Here is a 19,192-nt window from a genome sequence, read left to right as displayed (position 1 = left end):
TTTGGACAACCCCACCCTGGGAAAAAGAGCTAGCTATTCATTCAATATATGCCCCTCATGATTTTATAAATCTCTATAAGGTCAGCCCTCAGCCTCTGACTCTCCAATGAAAAAAGCCCCAGACTATTTAGCCTCTCACTATAGCTCATATCTTCCAATCCCAGCAACAGCCTTGTAAATGGCTTCTGAATCTTTTCAAGTTTAACAACATCCTTCCTACAGCAGAGAGACCAGAAGTGAAGGCAGTTTTATAAAAGTGGCCTCACCAATTTCCTGTACAGCCGCATGATGACATCCCAACTCCTATACTCAAGACACTGATCAATGAAGGCAAATGTGCCAAATGCCTCTTCACACCCTGTCTCCTTGTGACTCCACTTTCGAGGAACTATGCACCTGCACATCTAGGTCTCTTTGTTCAGCAACGTTCCCCAGGGCCCTACCATTTATTGTATAAGTCCTATTATTAGTTGGTGGGCGGCACGGTGGCACAGTGGTTAGCACTGTTGCCTCACAGCGCCAGAGACCCGGGTTCAATTCCGGCCTCAGGCGACTGACTGTGTGGAGTTTGCACGTTCTCCGCCTGTCTGCGTGGGTTTCCTCCGGGTGCTCCGGTTTCCTCCCACAGTCCAAAGATGTGCAGGTCAGGTGAATTGGCCATGCTAAATTGCCCGTAGTGTTAGGTAAGGGGTAAATGTAGGGGTATGGGTGGGTTGCGCTTCGGCGAATCGGTGTGGACTTGTTGGGCCGAAGGGCCTGTTTCCACACTGTAATGTAATCTAATCTAAACTAATTAGTTAATTATTAAATCTTACTTCTTAATTTGCTAAAGCACCCAGCATCTTTAATTCCACTGACCTTTAGGCCCATTTCAGTCCTACGAATGGCTGTTTCAAGTGTTTGAATGTCCACTGTTGCGGTTTCACCATGTATTGTGATGTGTGAGATTTCCTCTTTCAGCTCTTGAAGATCCTCTTGAACCTAAAACACAAACAGTATGGTGTTCAAATGTTGCATTGTGATAATGGATTTTATCAAGAAACACAGGTCTTTAGATGTAGCTGTGAAATAATATCAAACTATACCCATATTCCATTGATATCATGAGTTATCCCATCAAGTGCTTTGGTAATTTTAACATAGTTAGTGAGTGGTGTGCTACACCAAGAGGCTTTAGTAGTTCTAAATCTGCACTTTTGATGCTGGTCAGCTCAGCGCCAAATGCATAGTCTAATGTGGCCAATTTACTGCCAATCTCCCAAATAGCAGGAGATTTCCTCTGAGCACTCTGTAATGTGAAATTAAAAGTGTGTTTATAAAAATCCACTAATGATCTTACTGCAAATAATGCACAGAGGAAATCATTCCAACAAGACTACCTGGAGTGTTATTTCAAATAGCCATTCAACATGCACATTTAAAATATATAAAGAAAAAGACAGTAATTCCTTGCTGTTTTCTTTGGCTTTGACAACATGGGCTTGTTCTAAGACAAGGATGTTGGGATTTAAAAGCAGTTGCCGATCCAAACAGTCATAATTTAACAACTAGCCTTGAATTAACCTCAAACTGTGTCAGCTTACAGAAATTTAGTATTGTGACTCTCAAGAACAGTTGGCCTAAACTTGTCCCCATATCAATTGTAGACAGCTTTCTTAAGAGTATCCCTTTTATACATATCAAGACAAGCTATTGAGACCTAAATTTCCCCCTCAACAGCAATATGATAAGGACCAGAAAATATGTGTTGGGATTTAGTTTTGGGATTTTCATAAAATGATAAACATTGGCAAGGAAATATTTACAGAGAAAGGCCATTTGACTCATCATACTTTACCATTCTTTAAAAAATATGAATTAGTCCTATTGGTCTCCATTTCCCTGTAACTCTAAATTGTTTGCTGGAAAGACCATAAGAAACAGGAACAGTAGTAGGCCATTCAGCCCCTTGAGCCTGTTCTGCCATTCAATAGGATTGTGGTTGATCGGACACTCCTCATATCCATGTTCCTGCCCTTCATTCCCCGACTGATCAAAAATCTAATGCAGCCTGAATTATACACAAGGACTCTCTGCCTCACAGCTCTCTGTGACAAGGAGTTCCAAAAACTCACAACTCACTGAGGGAAAAAAAAATTCTCCCATGAGGGGATACATCTTCTTAGCATTTACCTTTTCAAGTCCCTTAAGAATCCTATATATTTCAATGGGATCACTACTCACTGGGGTTTAGAATGAGAGGATTCTCAGCCTTTTTAGCCTTTGCTCATAAGACAATCCCTCCACACCAGATCATTCCAATGAACTTTCTCTGAACTGCCACCAATAATTTATTTTCTTAAATGAGGGAACCAAACTGCTCACAATACTCTAGGTGTTGTGCCACTAGCACCTTGTAAAGATGCAGTGAGACTCTTACACACCAACTCTCTTTAAATAAGGGCCAGAATTCCATAAGCTTTCCTAATTCCTGCTGCATCTGTGTGTTTGTTTTCGGTGTTTAATGCACAAGTATTCCCAGTCCATTGATGTTGCAGCTTTCTGTGTATTTTTCTCAATTTAAATAATATTATGCTCTTTTGTTCTCCCTTCTAAAATGAACAACTCCACATTATACTCCATTTGCTAAATTTTTGCCAACTTAGTTTCCCTATCAACACCTCTCTAAACTGTTTGTATATCTCTTGCTACTTGGTTTTCCACCTATTTGTGTTGTCTGCAAATTTGGCTGCAGTATACTCACTTGCTTACTCTAAGTCATTAATGTATGTAATTGCGGTTCCAGAACTGACCTCCGTAGAACCCACTGATTACAGGTCACCAATCTGAAAAAGAATGCCTTGTCCCCACTCACTGTTTCTTGTCCATTAGCCAAATCTCTGTCCATGCTGAATACCACCTCCAACACCTTTTGTGAGGTACTCTGTCGAATGCCTTCTGGAAGTCTAAATGTATTATTTAAACAGCTTCTATCAGAGTGATTGCAGAAGTAGCTGATTAAAATTACAAACGTGACATTTACCAAATAATAATCCAAACATAGAATGCTTTATGTTCTTTAACATCTTCAGGTTACATCCCACCAACCTACTCCATTTCCCTGAAACATGAACTACAGTAATTTTATCGTATAAAAATAAGGAAAAGCTTTAAAATAGGGGCTGAATTATAGAAACTGGGAGCAGGAGTAGGCCATTTGGCACTTTGGACATCCTTCAATAAGACAATGGCCGATTCTCCATATCACTATTTCCTCTCCATACACTTTGCTGCCTTTAATATCTAAACAAAATTCTTTCCACCTTGAATATGCACAATGACAGGGCCTCCACGGCCTTCTGAGGTTGACCACATTCTGAGTTAAGAAATGTTGCCTCATATCAGTCCTACCCCATATCCTGAGACAGTGACCACTGGTTCTGGGTGTCCCAACCAAGGAAAATATTGATACTGCATCTAGTCTGTCCAGCACTGTTAGAATTATGTTTCAATAAGATACCCTCTCATGCTTCTAAACTCCAGTGAACACAAGCTCAGCTGAACCAATTTCTTCTCATATGACAATCTTGCCATTTCTGGCCTAGTGAACTTTGGCTACATTCCTTCATGGTCAGTAGACCCTCTCTTTGGTAGGGAGAACAAAACTGCACAAAATATCAGGTGTCGTCTCACCAATAACCTGTATTTCTATCTGTATGGGACCTTCATTTGTCTTCATTTATCTTTTCCTCTTATGCATATGCCCCAAATTTCACCTGAGTAAGGTAGTTAGTCTTCACCTCCTCTGCATATTGTTTCTTAAGTAATACTACATAGAAATGTTTTAAATAAAAATATATGAATTTAAATTGGCAACTAAACTGCATCTGAATGTCCATATCCTGCTCTCTAATCCTACTCTCCCCTTCATTTTTAACACAATTTGTCATCATTTCCCACGTGTAATAACACTGGAAATTGGCCAATATTAAATAACACATTGTATAATGCACAATTAATGATGAAACTGCTTATTCTGTGTGGTTAAATCAGAAATCCTCTGGTACAAACACAGTATTGACAACATAGAATGAAACGGCATAGAAAGGAACCATTCAGCTCATTTTGCCTGTACTCTTTATTCATTATTCAGTTAGTTCCAAACCCACAGTTCTTTCACATAGAGTTGTAATTTCCTGTTCAAGTATTTATCCAGTTCCCTCTGTAAGGCGATCACTGGATTGGATTAATTCTTACCTAGTCAGAGAATTTTGTCCTGGAGCTGGACTTGAAGACAAAAGTCAAGGCAGCACAATGGCACAGTGGTTAGCACTGCTGCCTCACAGTACCAGGGTCCCAGGTTTGATTCCAGCTTCGGGTGACTGTCTGTGTGGAGTTAGCACATTCTCCTTGTGTCTGTGTGGGTTTCCTCCAGGTGTTCCGGTTTCCTCCCACTGTCCAAAGATGAACTGGCCATGTTAAATTGCCCATAGTGTTAGGTACGTTAGTCAGAGGGAAATGGGTCTGGGTGGGTTACTCTTTGGACGGTCGGTGTGGACTGTTTGGGCCAAAGGGCCTATTTCCACACTGTAGGTAATCTAATCTGACACTCCAGTGCTGTATAGTTAGAGGTGTGATATTTCAGACCAAATACTAAATGTTCTATCTCAGACAGATGTAAAAGATCCATGGGAGAACAATGAAAATCCACAATGAAATGTCCTGTCCAATATTTACCTTTCAACCCACTTTTTCCTGCAGCAAACACAGAAAAGACTGGAGAAACTTAATAGGTCTGATAACAGCTGTGGTGAGAAAAGCAGAGTTAACCTCTCAACTCTAATATGACTTCCTCATGAAAACAGCTTAGCCTGTTATTATCTCATTGCTAAAATAAAATAAACAACTGATGCTGGAAGTCAGAAACAAAAAAATGAAATTCCTGGAGAAATTCATCAGGTCTGGCTGCATCTGTGGAGAGAGAGCAGTTAACATTTCGAGTCCAGCGACCTTCTTCAGAACTTAACACAAAATGTAAACTTTGTTTCTCTCTCCGCAGATGCTGCCAAATCTGCCGAGTTTCTTCTGCAATTTTGAAATTTTATTATCTTCTCCCAATTTGTGGGAGATCACTATGCGCAAACTGGCTGCCATATGGCAGAAGTAACTGCACTTCAACAGCCGTTTCACTGGTTTTAAAGTGCTTTGGGACATGCTGTGGTTGTGAGAGATGCTACAGAAATGCAATCCATTTAATTGGTAGTGCCCTTTCGAAAACTGCCTTTGAGTCTATGCTTCCAGACAACGAAACATTCAGCCTGTCCTGGAGGAGAGTCACGAAAGGGTTGATTCTGATTTCACTCCCACAGATGCTGCCAGACCTGCTGAGTTTCCCCAGCAATTTCTGTCTTTGTTTATGAAACGTTCAGCTTAATTGGCATTTAAAGGCCTTGGTTCGCTTTTAAAGAAGAAAAAAAATACTCATTTTTAAGTACCTTGACCAATATGTGTCCCACATCAGTGTTACTGCTTGCCATGTTGTGGGGGACAGTTGAGTTTCTTCCAGCTCTCACCATCCCTCCATTGCCTGTTGTCATCCTTCTGGCCTGTCTGGGTTCCCATGGCAACTGAACACAGCCTCTACTACATGCAAATAGGGAGATCCAATAACCTAACGGTGAATACGAAGTTACCCATTCTCACAGCTAGCAATCTCCATTGCTATTCCAAGGTTACAGAGTATATAATATCCAGGTAAACCTCATGCCACTCATTGAATTGTTTCTTGCTCACGCTTGCACGCGATGACAGCTAGTCGACACCCCCCCCCCCCAACAGGCACAATGGTACATTCCTCACCCTGTCCGCTCCCGGAGGCCGAAATGAAAGAAACGAGAGCGCGGATAAATAAAATCGAGGCTCCGGTACAGTGAGATGTGGCATTAGGAGAGATAGACTTAATTGCCGACGTCTGTATGGTGCGGTTTGGAAGGAAAGGGCGAGCTCCAGGGGGAAGTGAGACGCTTTTGACCCCGGCGGCTGCTCGGGGTGAGAGGTCAGAGTTGAGTGTCGGGCCCGAGTCGAGTTGGAATGGAGGTTCCCAGCGCTTTGCTTGTCAGCTGCTGCCCTGGTTTTGTGGAGGAGACGCTAGTGAAAGGTGAGTGGGAGCTCCCGGGGCTGGGCAGGAAACCGGGCCATCCGAGCTGGAGGGGAGGCCTGACATGCCGGCGGTCGGAGGCGGCCTTGGTGCTGCCAGCGCTGGGATGGTAATGGGAAGGGGAGGCCTGTCTCCCCGTCTCCCCGTGATGCGGGTCACTACAGGAGAAAGTGAGGACGGCAGATCAGAGTCGAGAGTGCGGTGCTGGAAAAGCCCAAGAGGTCAGGCAGCATCCGAGGAGCAGGAGAGCCGACGTTTCGGGCCGGAGCCCTTCATCAGGAATGAGGCTTATCAGCCTCTCACCCCCTCGGCTCCCAGCCTCATTCCTGATTAAAGGTTTTTGCCCGAAACGTCGATTCTCCTGCCCCTCGGATGCTGCCTGACCCTGCTGTGCTTTTCCAGCACCACATTCTCGACGGGGGTTACTCCATTCCTCGTTTATATCTCCCCTTCTTTCCCTCCTCCACCTCCCCTTCTTTCCCTCCTGCTTGTCTTTCTCTCCTCCCCCAAACTATCCCTTTCTCGTGTTCCCATCCCCGGTCCTCCCATGGTAGAGGTGATCTCAAACTGTGTTATGGAGATATCCACATTGTAATAAGTGTCATCAGTGACTATGTGGTTGGAAGCTTAGGGTCAGGTGTGTAGCTAACATTGCAAACAGCCTGGTTCACCTTTCTGTTTGCTGGGGAAGAGGGATGGAGTTTTTAATTAGAGAGCAGTTTGTAGCGGAGACAAAAGACAGTTGTAAAAGCAAGGCACTGTGGATGCTGAGGAGCTGAAATAAAAACTTGATTTGCAATTTTTAAGAAGGTTTGTAGATCAGCTTGAAGTTCAGGTTGTAACTTTGCTCACTGAGCTTGGTAGGTTTGTTCCCAGATGTTTTGTCATCAAGCTAGGTAACATCAACAGTGAGCCTCTGATGAAGTGCTGGTGTTCTGTTCCACTTTCTATCATTGATATCATTGTCGGTTCACCCTCCTTAACAGACCAAGACATATAAATAGAAAGTGGGACAGAACACCAGCGCTTCAACGGAGGTGCACTGGTGATGTTCCCTAGCATGGTGACAAAACATCTGAGAACAAACCTACCAACTCAACGAGCAAACTTACAACCATAAAAACTTGAAAAAACTCGGCTAGTCTGGCAACATCTGTGGGGAGAGAAACAAAGTTTTGAGTCTTCCAAAGTTTCTTCCAAGCACAGAAGTCAATGATTTTGACTTTTCCTGTATTTAGTTTGAATAACTTCCTTTTTGTCTACAAGTCCATGTCAAACAAGTAGTCTGCCAATTGAGAGGCTCTGAAAGTATCAAGAAATGTGTTCGTGAAGTAAAGCTGGGCAATGTCAGCATACTGTGCTGTGTCTACCTAGGCAAATATTTCAAGTAGGTGTTAAAATTAGTAATATCTTTTTGATTTCTGCTCACCAATATCCCATGTCCCCAGGGAAAGAATTTATCATAACAGCAATGTTCCAGCTAATACATCATATTAGTTTAGGAATTAGATTCTCAATCATTGGAGTTTTTTAAGAAACTGATGCACCTCACTTGGAAATATAGTCTGTAGATGCATGTATTGGTGCAAATCTTACTCCACTCATTGAACTACATGAACAAACTTGGGAAATCGATGTAAATAGTCAAAGTACTTTGCATAATCTCAAAAGAAAATGGTTTTATCCAACTTTCCTCTAAGTCTGAAAGCTTTGTAAACCCCTCTGTGAAGTTCTATGCGCCATTTTGGTCACCTTCTTGAACGGTATAATTGTAGTAGAAATGGCTCTGATAAGGTTCAATTAACTGATTCCTGGGATGAAGTGGTTATCTTATGATGGCTGAATCTATATCCATTGAAGTTTAGATAATCAGATCACTCCTCATTTAAAACATAAGATCCTGAGGGATGTTGGCAGAGTCAGTGCTGAGAGGATGTTTCCCTTTTATGAGAGGTTAAAACTATAGGACACCATTTAAATCTAAGGGTTCCAATTTAGTAGCTCATATGTGGAATTTTATTCCTCAGAAGGGAAGAGAGACTGTATTCCAGACAGACTTAATTTTTGATAAATAAGGGACTTGAGAGTAACGACAGTCAGTAAAGTAGATTTGAGGTGACACCAGATCAAGTATTATCTCATTAAGTCATGGAGCGGTGCTGCAAGGCCTACTCCTGTTCAAACTTCATATGTTTCAGGGACTTGAGCAGGTAATTCACTCACTTTGTAGTCCTGAAGGTGTCCCATCCTTTAAATAACAAGCTAGACCGAGACTCCATCAGTCCTCTTAGAGTCATACAGCCATGGAAATGTACAGCACAGAAACAGCCCCTTCGATCCAACTCGTCCATGTCTACCAGATAACCCAACCCAATCTAGTCCCACCTGCCAGCACCTGGACCATATCCCTCCAAACCCTCCCTATTCTTATACCCATCCAGATGCAGTCCTCTTAGAGTCATACAGCCATGGAAATGTACAGCACAGAAACAGCCCCTTTGATCCAACTCGTCCATGTCGACCAGATAACCCAACCCAATCTAGTCCCACCTGCCAGCACCTGGCCAATATCCCTCCAAACCCTCCCTATTCTTATACCCATCCAGATGCCTTTGAAATGTTGCAATTGTACTCTCCTCCACTTCCTCTGGCAGCTCATTCCATACATGTACCACCCTCTGTGTGAAAACGCTGCCCCTTGGGTCCCTTTCATATCTTTTCCCCTCTCACCCTAAACCTATGCCCTCTAGTTCTAGACTTCCCTCACCCCAGGGGAAAGACTTTATCTATTTATCCTATCCATACCCCTCATGATTTTATAAACCTCTATAAGGTTACCCCTCAGCCTCGGACGCTCCAGGAAAAACAGTCCCAGCCTATTCAACCTCTCCCTGTAGCTCAAATTCTCCAACCCTGGCAACATCCTTGTAAATCTTTTCTCAACCCTTTCAAGTTTCATAACATTCCTCCAATAGGAAGGAGACCAGAATTGCACTCTACATTCCAAAAACAGCCTAACAAAAGTCCTGTACAGACGCAACATGACCTCCCAACTCCTGTACTTAATACTCTAGCCAATAAAGGAAAGCATACCAAATGCCGCCTTCACTATCCTATCTACCTGCGACTCCACTTCCAAGGAGCTGTGAACCTGCACTCCCAAGGTCTCTTTGTTCAGCAACGCTCCCTAGGACCTTACCATTAAGTGTATAAGTCCTGCTAAGATTTGCTTTCCCAAAATGCAGCACTTGCATTTATCTAATTTAAATTCCATCTGCCACTCCTCAGCCCATTGGCCCATCTGATCAAGATCCTGTTGTAATGTGAGGTAACCTCATCGCTGTCCATTACACCTCCAATTTTGGTGTCCTCAGCAAACTTACTAATGATACCTCTTATGATGAAAAGGAGTGGACCCAGCACCGATCCTTGTGGCACTCCACTGGTCACAGGCCTCCAGTCTGAGAAACAACCCTGCACCACCTTCCTCTGTCTTCTACCTTTTGTATCCAAATAGCGAGTTCTCCCTGTATTCCATGAGGTACACCTGATCAGGTCCTGGGGATTTATCCACTTTTATGCGTTTCCAGCACTTCCTCCTCTGTGGTATGGACATTTTTCGAGATGTCTCCATCAATTTCCCTACGTTCTATATCTTCCATCTCCTTTTCCACAGCAAATACTGATGCAAAATACTTGTTTAGTATCTGCCCTACTTCCTGCAGCTCCACACAAAGGCTGCTTTGCTGATCTTTGAGGGGATTTGTTCTCTCCCTAGTTACCCTTTTGCCCTTAATGTATTTGTAAAAACTCTTTGGATTCTCCTTAACTCTATTTGCCAAAGCTGTCTCATGTCCTCTTTTGCCCTCCTGATTTCTCTCTTAAGTATACTCCTCCTGCCTTTATACTCTTCTAAGGATTCACTTGATCTATCCTGTCTATACCTATTCCTTCTGTTTTTTAACCAAGCCCTCAATTTCTTTAGTCATCCAGTATTCCAGCCTTTCCTTTCACTCTAACAGGAATATACTTGTTGTGAACTCCGGTTATCTCATAACTGAAGGCTTCCCATTTTCCAGCCATCCCTTTACCTGTGAACATCTGCGCCCAATCAGCTTTTGAAAGTTCTTGCCTAATACCATCAAAATTGGCCTTCCTCCAATTTAGAACTTCAACTTTTAGATCTGGTCTATCCTTTTCCATCACTATTTTAAAACTAATAGAATTATGGTCGCTGGTCCCAAAGTGCTCCCCCACTGACACCTCAGTCACCTGCCCTGCTTTATTTTCCAAGAGTAGGTCAAGTTTTGCACTTTCTCTAGTTAGTACATCCACATACTGAATCAGAAAATTTTCTTGTACACACTTAACAAATTCCTCTCCATCTAAACCCTTAACACTATGGCAGACCCAGTCGATGTTTGGAAAGTTAAAATCCCCTACCATAACCACCCTATTATTCTTACAGATAACTGAGATCTCCTTATAAATTTGTTTCTCAATTTCCCTCTGACTATTAGGGGGTCTATAATACAATCTCAGTAGGATGATCATCCCTTTCTTATTTCTCAGTTCCACCTAAATAACTTTCCTGGATGTATTTCTGGGAATATCCTCCCTAATGCTGTAATGCTATCCCTTATCAAAAATGCCACTCTCCTTCCTCTCTCGCCTTCCTGTAGTATTTGTAACCTGGAACATTAAGCTGCCAGTCCTGTCCATCCCTGAGTCATGTTTCTGTAATTGCTGTGATATCCCAGTTCCATGTTCCTAACCATGCCCTGAGTTCATCTGCCTTCCCTGTTAGGCCTCTTGCATTGAAATAAATCAGTTTAAGTTATCAGTCCAACCTTGTTCTCTGCTTTGTCCCTGCCTGCCCTGACTGTTTTGATTCGCCTTTGTTCTCAACTGTGCCAGTTCTCAGATTGAAATCTTTCCTCACTATCTCCCTAGGTCTTACCCCCCACCTTCACCCTCTCTGAGACATCCTTGATCCTGGCACCAGGGAAGCAACACATCATTCTGATTTTTCGCTGCTGGCCACAGTAACGCCTGTCTGTGCCCCTGATGAGAGAGTCCTCTAACACATTCGATCGCTTGGAACCCGACGTACCTCTCATTACTTTAGAGCCAGTCTCAATACCAGAAACTTGGCTGTTCGTGCTACGTTCCCCTGAGAATCCATCATCCCCTACGTTTTCCAAAATAGCATACTTGTTTGAAATGGGGATAGCCACAGAAGACCTCTGCACTACCTGCCTACCTCTCTTACCTTTCCTGGAGTTAAACCAACCATGTGACTGTATCTGAGACTCCCTCCCTCCCCCTATCACTGCCATCTATCACACCCCCTTGCTCTTGTAACTTCCACATTGCCTCTAACTGCCTCTCCAACCGATCCATTCGATCTGATAGGATTTGCAACCAATGGCATTTATTGCAAATATAACCTCAGTAATCCGTAAACCCTCCCTAAACTCCCACATCAGACAATTAACCCAGCATTAATTGCCAATTGTGTGTCAAACCTGTACCACACTTTATGTGAAAGATTTTAAGGTCAATCCCTCCCAAAAAGTGTAATATAGTTTTTCTGTATCTACCCTGCTGCCCTTTAAAACCTTGAACACTTTGATCAGATCACCCATTAACTGTCTAAACTTCTCAATTCTAATCTTTGTAGTTTTGACTGGAATATAAGCTATGAAGTCCAAATATTATTCTGGTAAAACAAACTACTTCCTCCAAGGCTAGTATCTCCCTCTGAACTATGGTAAACTATAAATGCAAAATATTTTGTTTCTATTCTAGAATTATAGTGTAAGTGCGGTTTCAGTATGTCTTATTATACTGACATCAACTGCATTGAAGCTGGTATAGCCATATAAGATTTATTGCTGACCCTGTAACGTTTCCTTATTAAAATCAATGGTTTATAGTAAATCAGTTAATCCCATTATAAAACCTTCACAGTGCAAAATCAGTCAACTGAATTCCCAGTAGCGTGGTTTATACATGAGAGCTGTTTTCTGGAGTTTTCAGCTAATGTCTTCTGCTGATTCCTGTTGTCAAACAAAGGTCAACATTGGCGAAATTAATGGCAAGTTAGCGTTAGTTTAGTGTGGACATTGGTCTTGATAAATACTGATAAGGATTGGCAACAGGATCACATTTCTTTTTCATCCGACGGCTTGAGATCTGTTATGTTTTTCTCACAGCTGCCCTATAACCTTTGTGCTATCTGAGGGATTGTTGTCTGCTGTATACCTGTGTTGCTGTATACCTGTGTTTTTGAGTCACAATTTATTGCTTGGCTGTGGGTCATTGCCAATAGGTGGTCAGTGCACCTACCTTCAGTCTTGTGGAAGTAAGGGGTTACAATTTGGAAAATAGATCACCATATTCTTCACCTGCCTCATCATATAGAAATGACCATCGCAGGTGCGAAAATCCAGCTTGACCCTCTTTATTCTATACTGAGAGAGTGCTGTAGAAAATCCAGCTTTATTCCTGATGAAGGGCTTTTGCTCGATACGTCGATTTTGCCTGTCCTTGGATGCTGCCTGAATTGCTGTACTCTTCCAGCACCACTGATCCAGAATCTGGTTTCCAGCATCTGCAGTCATTGTTTTTACCATATAGAAATGACTAGCAACCATTGAACAACTAGAATCTCATCATGAGGCAGTCACTGCTGCAAGCCTTTTTTGATAGAGACAAAAAAAGTACCTAAAACATTTGGGTGCAACTATTTGATTTGCACATGATTTTGGAACACGTAGTCAAAATTTGTCAAACAATGATCTTTTTCCACAGAAAAAAATACACTTGGCAAATTACTTACCTTGAAAGGGTTAATGGAATCTAAGCACAATGCCATATCAAACAATATTACACTTTGTATTATGTTTAACTGTAGCCAAAATTCTACATTTAAAATTCTTAGTAGCAAGTTGTTGTGTACAGTTTTAATTAATTTGATAACAATAACTTATCTTTTGGCAGTGTGTGTTCAACATTAGTCTGCATGCCAATGAAAGCTTATCTGATGGAAAGTTGTAGTTTTTTGTTATGGAAACTTAAAACTTTTCCAGTGTGCCATTTTATTCAACCATGGAAATGCTTGTGTTGCAAGATGAAATATTTAATTCCACTATTTACAGTAAAACAAGTTAGTGTTGAATGTGGAATGTAAAAAGCGATAAATTACAATCATCGAGCAATACTGGGTTTGACCAAAGATGAAATGCATGAGTGCCTTTGTAAATTAGCCCATCCAAGTGAGACATGATTGGCGTTATTTTGCTTTTATTTTAAATGTGTTGTGGGATTCAGCTTGGTTCATAAATGCATTGCAGACCAGAGAGTTACACTTTGAAACAAAAACCGCCAACGTTTACATCTAATTTGGTATAGCTTAAATTGACTTTAAGTATTAGCGATGGTTGTTGCAGAGCATTGTTAGATAAGTTTATAAGATGTATTAGCACCAATGTTACAGTATATTATGCAGGAGAAACAAAATCAAACAATAGTTATATTCACCTTTTTAATGTTAAGTGCCAAGAGCTTCTTGTTTTAGTCCAATTTGTAAAAGGTTTGCATTTATGTGAAGCTCTCAAACATCTTTATGCACATAAAGCCATTTTGCACTCAACATAATCCAGTAAACAAATTTGAAATGGATGACGAGTTAATCTATTTTCATTGAAGACATGTGCTCTGGCAATTTAATCACCACAAAATAAAAATGAGGTTTAACTTTTCAAAGAACAACAATTCCTCCGGTTTGGAATATTGGTTGGTATAATTTATCCGCATCCTGGAGTGGGATTTGGACACTCAACCTTCTGACTCTGAGGTCAGACATTGAAGTGAAATTGCTCCAAACCTTACTCTAGTGATGAATCCAATCATGGGTCTGGTATTACACAGCTCAATCTTCCTGTCCTGCAGCATGTTTGGAAGAACAAAAAGCATATAACTGTGCTGATGGCATTTTCACAATTCAAGATAATGTTAACTGAAATATTAGCAACAACACTCCAAGGGATGTTCTCGTTTTGAGAGATTAGCAAGAATTGCTGTTAAGACTGTTCTTTTGGGATAAACCACTGCTTGGTGGTTGCAGTGCTTTGGCAAAGAAACAATTTGTGGGAGAAAGATTTTGCAATACAGATTTACATATTAGAAAGTGTAGTTGTCAGCATTCAAGTGTTTACACCAAGTGAGTAGCCTGTAAACATTCACCACCTTCATTGAAAGTTTCACAATAAACAGCTATTTGCAAAAACAAGCAGAGTTCAGGTTTGGATGACAAAATGTTAACCAAAAACAAAAATTGCTGGAAAATCTCAGCAGGCCTGACAGCCTCTGTGGAGAGAAATCAGAGTTAATGTTTCATCAGAATTTCTGGCTGTGCACTTGACCCAGTGTGGCCCAGTGGCCACCTCCACCACGGAGTTTCCCAAGCTCAATATATAACCCGGATGCGATTTCACAAACTGTTAACAAATGTTGAAGATTTTGTCAGATTGTGTGAAATATAAACTTTCAGGCAATTGTTTAAGTTGAGGAATTAATCATTTGAGGTGCCCAGTGTCAAAAATGGATTTACATTTTAGGTAATCTTTCGTTGTCCCAATCACATTTCACATGCAATTCACCTACTTAATCTAACAGTTTTGGTACTGTTCTGCTTAAGTTCCACAAGGTGGCTTTGGAAACTGGGAGATCACGCTTCTGTTTTAAGTACAGTATCTGTAGCATATCTGTACTACAAAGTGGAAATTTAAGTGTGCCAAAGAGCTAGTCCAGCCTATATAATTGCATTGAAGGTATTCCTTAAGAGTGATTTGATTTGTAGCTGTACATTTTGAAAGTGACTGGTGGAAATCTTTATTGATTCTGTTTTATTGAGACATATTTTTGAAGGAGTGGTAATCTTGCAGATTGCTTTGCTTTGCCTTTTTTTTTATGGAATAAGGGGATCTGCATTTTCTTTTGAGAAATTCTGATCAGGGCTGCTTCAGAAATGCTGAGTAATTCTTCAATGCTGATTGTTCTCTGGAACTGTAGAATTGCTGGGGAATGGCAAATCAGTACTCTTTTTCTTTTCTCCCCCCCCACCTATCCTTTCCTTTTCACAGTAGTCAGTTGCTGTATTCTGACATTTCAAGATGCAGAATCACCGGTAAATGCTATCAAAAGTAAGTACATAATATGTGAAGTTAGAATGCCACATGAATGGGGTTATAGGGATGATAGGTGAGTATCATGCCAAGAGGGTAGGGGTGGAGAGCTAGATGGCAGTGTGACCAGGTCAGTGGTGCAATGTTTAGAATAGGTCTAGGTGGGAGGGTGCTATCAGGCTCCACAGCAAAGGTAATTGTTGGTCCATGGGGCTTTCAGGTGTGGGTGCAGCCAGAGAACAGGTAGGGAAAGGCTGGGTGGCATCAGGACAGAAACGTGAAATGATGGAGGTGGTAACAGGGTCCGGGGCAGATGAAGTTGGTAGTAGGGAGGTAGACGCTATTCCCCTTTTGCTCACTGTGGACCAATTCTTGGGGCTTAACCAGCTCCGTTAGGAAGGGAGCATCAGGTCCAGACTAGCAAGAGACTGTCATTTTTGATGTCTGGGGGATGTAAGTGGTCTGGGACAGGTGTATTTTAAGGTATGTGAGCTAAATATGGGATCAGTTGAATAGTTAACCTAGGTGTTGGGTTATGTACTTAATAGCAATAGTCCAACTTTTTCTGAGCAATTATTTACTTAATTTCATCAGAACCCTCTGAAGTCTCTGGTTTAATGGATACTTTCAGAATACTTCAAGCATAGTGGTATCACCTATAGGAATTTTCAATTTCCTGGGCAATTCCTGCAGAATCCACAGGGTCTCTGTGCACGTCCTTTTTAAGCAAAAATAACATTTCAAGACCATCAGAAAATCCCATCCAGGGTTTCAGAAAGCAAAATTAGTAAGGAAAAAAAGGTAGATTATTTATAAAATTTTATAAATTAAGCATGAGCTTTAAAATTAAACAGTATGACAGAAATAAATGTGAGGTGCAAACTTGTATTTTCATTACAATTTTGAGGAGTGCTTTGTTGGTGGAGATGCTCTTCTTTTGGGTGAGTTGGAGGAGCCAGTGTTGAACTGGAGTGGACAAAGTTTAAAAATCACAACGCCAGGTTAAAGTCCAACAGGTTTAATTTGGAGGCACTAGCTTTTGAAGTGCTGCTGCTTCAGGTGATTGAAGGACCAGTGCTCTGAAAGCTAGTGCCTCCAATTAAACCTGTTGGACTATAACCTGGTGTTGTGTGACTTTTTTTAACTTTTGGATGAGATGTTAAATGGTTACCTTCTCCGTGGATTTGGAGGACAGAGATTCAACGTCTGAAATTATTGAACTGATTGTTGATCCCAAAGATGGTAAAGTGCTAAATCGAGGAACAAGGTACAGTACTTCTTTTTTTTTGTCCTCCTGCTTCTCCCTTTTTTTCTACAATACAAAATCAATAACGGTTCCAGTTCCATCAGTTCTGATAAAGTGTCAAATTTGACTTGTAACATTAATTCTGTTTCACTGTCCATTATCCTATCAGACCTACTGAGTTTCTTTGGCACTTTGTCTTCTATTTCACTCTTCCCATGGATTATTTTAATCGGTCAGTTTAGATATACTACAACACACCTGTTGGGAGGTCAGACTGGAACCTGGGCAACCTGACCCAGAGATAGGGGCACTGCCACTGTGCAATAAAAACACTGTCACACTTCTCATTGTTGACCTGTTTTATTTATTAACTCAGTTTGGTCAACATAATCCGTGCATTGCAGATGAAGCTCTTCAAAGACACATTTCACCAATGTTAAAGTGGTAGATGAGGTTAACTTGTGAAATTGTGGGTGCGAGCTTGGGTTCATCTATCTGTTGACTGTGCAGTAATGTCAATTCACTTGTATTTTAATACTTTATACATGCTTCAGTTTGCAAGTATTAGAATCACAAAATATTACAGAACAGAAGATAGCCATTTGGTTCATCGCCTGTACTGATTTTCTGCAGAAAAATTTTACTCCCTGTAGCCCTGCACATTCTTCCTTTTCAGATAACAATTTGATTCTCAAGTAATCAATAACTCCATGGAGGCTGGTACTTGTTGCCAAGTCACCCTTTATTTACACATGGAGTGATCTTGACACTGATCCAGCTCCTTCAGTCAGCAATTGGATTGAACAGGATGTCTGACACTCCTGTTCTTATCTGTCAGCCAAGGCTCCCTGATTGGGGTTGTTAATCTTATTCAATCAGGAAGCTCATTTTGTGAGGTCCACGTGGCTGACCTTGTTACAATCACTACAGGTCTCCCCCTCTGAATCTGACGACATAAGCCAGTTTTTTTTTGTGACTCCTCCTGGGGGATTTTAGCACTCCGGGTCAGGTTCCTTCAATTCTGCCTTTTGGTTTGGGCAGTATGTAACAGCCAGCAGCATGCCTCTTGGGACCAGAGCATCTCAGAAGAAATTCATTCCCCTCTTTAGGTGACAAGACAGCAACATCCACAGTGTCTATCTCAGCTTCCAAGGTATCTTCAATGCTTGACAGAGAGGGAGAACCCACAGGTTCTGGAATGGTTGGAAAGGCTGTCGAGGAACTGGGCATGTTGTGCTCCCACATCGTTAGTGAATTTGTAGCTTTCATATGGTCCATGTGCTTGTTCAGGACTGTTGCACCTACCAAAAAAACTTAAACATCACTGGGCCTGACCCCACATTGACCATACTTATTACTTATGCAGGGACATGCCCATTGTTCCGACACCAAACTTTATCCCCTGAAGTAAACCGTCTCTCATCGCGGAGTCTTGTGTGCGGCATTGGTGTTCTAAATACCGTTTCACCCTTCTCCTGCTCCCTTCCCTGTCTGTCTGTGAAGGTCAGATTTAACCTGGTGCAGAGTCTTCTCCCCATTAGCAACTCTGCTAGAGCTATCCTTGTAGTTGTAAAAGGGGTGGTCCTATAAACAAATAGGAACTGTGACAGCTTGGTATCTAGTGAAGCTGTAGACTGTTTCTTTATGCCTGCCATCAAAGTTTGCATTGCTCTTTATGCCACCATCAGATGATGCATGGTATGGAACTGTCTTTGTATGTCAACTACCATTCGACTTTTGGAAATTCTCAAATTCCCTGCTGGCAAACAGTGGCCTGTTATCTGTGCCCAATATTTCTGGGAATCTGTGTATTGCAAAAGATGCTCAGTTTTTCTACTTTTGTCACTATGTAGGTCCAGTCCTTTGAGTGGGCATCCACAATGACTAGGAGCATTGAACCCATGAAAGGACCAGCATAGTCGACATGGAACCAAGTACAGGGCTTACCAAGCCATTCCCATGAATGTGGGGGAGATACTGGTGGTAATTTTTGTCCTTTGTTGGCACTCTGGTGTTATGGATTAGGCCAGACCACTCAACATTTTTAAGCAGGTAGTCCAGACTGTAACTTTGCTATTTGTTTCAGTAAGTGTACAGTGAAAATTATCCAGTGTAAGTTAGCTAGATTGACTACCCGGTTTTAAAACAGACAAATGTATTCACTAAATTACGGAATGAAACACAAAAAAACATTATATAGATTACCCACAGAACTCTGTCTATCCAAACTAGGCTTAACTATGCTGTTCTGAAAATAGAGGAGAAAGTGAGGTCTGCAGATGCTGGAGATCAGAGCTGGAAATGTGTTGCTGGAAAAGCGCAGCAGGTCAGGCAGCATCCAGGGAACAGGAGAATCGACGTTTCGGGCATAAGCCCTTCTTCAGGAATGAGGAAAGTTTGTCCAGCAGGCTAAGATAAAAGGTAGGGAGGAGGGACTTGGGGGAGGGGCGTCGGAAATGTGATAGGTGGAAAGAGGTCAAGATTATCTCCCAGACCGTCCATAACCTCATCACCTCGGGGGATCTCCCATCCACCGCCTCCAACCTCATAGTCCCACAACCCCGCACCGCCCGTTTCTACCTCCTGCCCAAAATCCACAAACCTGACTGCCCCGGCCGA

At 41.8% G+C, this 19,192-nt stretch overlaps 2 protein-coding genes across 7 annotated transcripts in view; one reads left to right on the top strand and one right to left on the bottom strand.

Moving 5' to 3' along the window:
- The window catches only part of iqch (IQ motif containing H), a 181,800-nt gene extending 175,876 nt beyond the window's left edge, over window positions 1-5,924 (bottom strand). For 4 of the 5 annotated variants that reach the window (XR_006309444.1, XR_006309445.1, XM_043677175.1 and 1 more), the window contains exons 1-2: window positions 5,475-5,673; window positions 859-981 (exon numbers count right to left, since the gene is read on the bottom strand). Coding sequence is in view for 3 of the 5 variants with exons in the window: in XM_043677175.1 (XP_043533110.1) it covers window positions 859-981; window positions 5,475-5,576 (225 nt within the window). In the remaining 2 variants the exon portion in view is untranslated. Of the gene's footprint in view, window positions 1-858; window positions 982-5,474; window positions 5,674-5,838 lie in introns of those variants that run through there. The other variant, XM_043677177.1, reaches the window with a different exon arrangement.
- A 40-nt stretch (window positions 5,925-5,964) lies between these two features.
- aagab (alpha and gamma adaptin binding protein) overlaps window positions 5,965-19,192 on the top strand; it is a 47,068-nt gene continuing 33,840 nt past the window's right edge. The window contains exon 1 of one of the 2 annotated variants that reach the window (XM_043677178.1): window positions 5,965-6,136. In XM_043677178.1, coding sequence (XP_043533113.1) covers window positions 6,070-6,136 — 67 coding nt within the window. In that variant the 5' untranslated portion in view covers window positions 5,965-6,069. The remainder of the gene's footprint in view (window positions 6,137-19,192) is intronic. The other variant, XM_043677179.1, reaches the window with a different exon arrangement.

The sequence above is a fragment of the Chiloscyllium plagiosum genome, chromosome 36 (assembly GCF_004010195.1).
Source record: "Chiloscyllium plagiosum isolate BGI_BamShark_2017 chromosome 36, ASM401019v2, whole genome shotgun sequence".
In the NCBI taxonomy this organism is placed as follows: Eukaryota; Metazoa; Chordata; class Chondrichthyes; order Orectolobiformes; family Hemiscylliidae; genus Chiloscyllium; species Chiloscyllium plagiosum.
This window is presented reverse-complemented; position numbering and strand designations above follow the sequence as displayed.